The following is a 1,056-nucleotide window of genomic DNA, read 5'->3' on the forward strand; positions in this document are numbered from 1 at the left end:
CCCCTTGCAGTTAAAGACACCTTGGCTACTTTGAGAATCGGCAGCAATGGAAATCTGGATCTTGTAGATGGGAAGCAGAGTTCTGTATGGTCAACCAATGTTTCGGTGTCAACTAATGGTTCGGCTGCAGTTCTTTTGGACAGTGGAACCTTTGTTCTCAAAGATGACATGGGAGCTGATTTGTGGCAGACTTTTGATTATCCTAGTGACTCACTTCTGCCAAGTATGTTGCTGGGATTTGATAGTAATACTGGAAACTGGAATTCGTTGACATCATGGAAAGGTCAAAATGATCCATCAACTGGGGTATTCTCGTTTGGATTGTCAGCGCAGATGCCAACACAATTGTTCATTTGGAAAAATGGATCAACTCCCAACTGGAGAAGTGGTCCATGGGATAAATCAAAGTTTGTTGGTATACCTGGTATGAGTACTCAGTATCTAAGTGGATTCACTCTAGATGATAATGTCAGACAGGGAACAAGGTATTTCTCGTACAGTTTATATGACAAAACTCTAGCATATATGGACATATCCTCTGACGGAATCTTCAAGCTTATGCTCTCGGAAAATGGCGAGAACTGGGGTCTTAATTTTGCTGCACCAATGAATGCATGCGAAAGTTATGGAGCCTGTGGACCTTTTGGGTTTTGCAAAGCTTCTGACCCTCCAGTCTGCCAGTGTTTGAAAGGGTTTAAACCCAAGTCAGTTGAGGAATGGAGCAAAGGAAACTGGACAGGAGGTTGTGTGAGGCAAACCAAATTGTCTTGTGAGAGACAAACAAATACATCAGTCTCAACAATGGGGAAGAAAGATGAGTTTTGGAAGATGGAGAACTCCAAAATACCTGATCTTCATGAATATCTGACGTCTTTATCTAACGACTTCAGAGAGGACTGTAAGACACAGTGCTTGAGTAATTGTTCTTGTCTGGCTTATGCATATATCGTTAATATAGGGTGTTGTTGGTCTAAGACTCATTGTATATACTAGGAGTTCATCTCGGGTGGTGAGATCTTTTATTTCGTCCTAGCACACACAGATTCAGGTGAACTA

The 1,056-nt window shown here is 41.9% G+C and overlaps 1 protein-coding gene across 1 annotated transcript; it reads left to right on the forward strand.

Moving 5' to 3' along the window:
• Positions 1-44: 44 nt before the first annotated feature.
• LOC101305126 (G-type lectin S-receptor-like serine/threonine-protein kinase SD1-29-like) lies at positions 45-1,021 on the forward strand (the record flags this gene model as incomplete). Its single annotated transcript, XM_004309313.1, has 2 exons — positions 45-898; positions 976-1,021. Coding segments are annotated over 2 exons (892 nt in total), but the record flags the coding sequence as incomplete, so codon positions are not given.
• Between the last annotated feature and the right edge of the window lie 35 nt (positions 1,022-1,056).

The sequence above is a fragment of the Fragaria vesca genome, unplaced genomic scaffold (genome assembly GCF_000184155.1).
Source record: "Fragaria vesca subsp. vesca unplaced genomic scaffold, FraVesHawaii_1.0 scf0511405, whole genome shotgun sequence".
Classification (NCBI taxonomy): domain Eukaryota; kingdom Viridiplantae; phylum Streptophyta; class Magnoliopsida; order Rosales; family Rosaceae; genus Fragaria; species Fragaria vesca.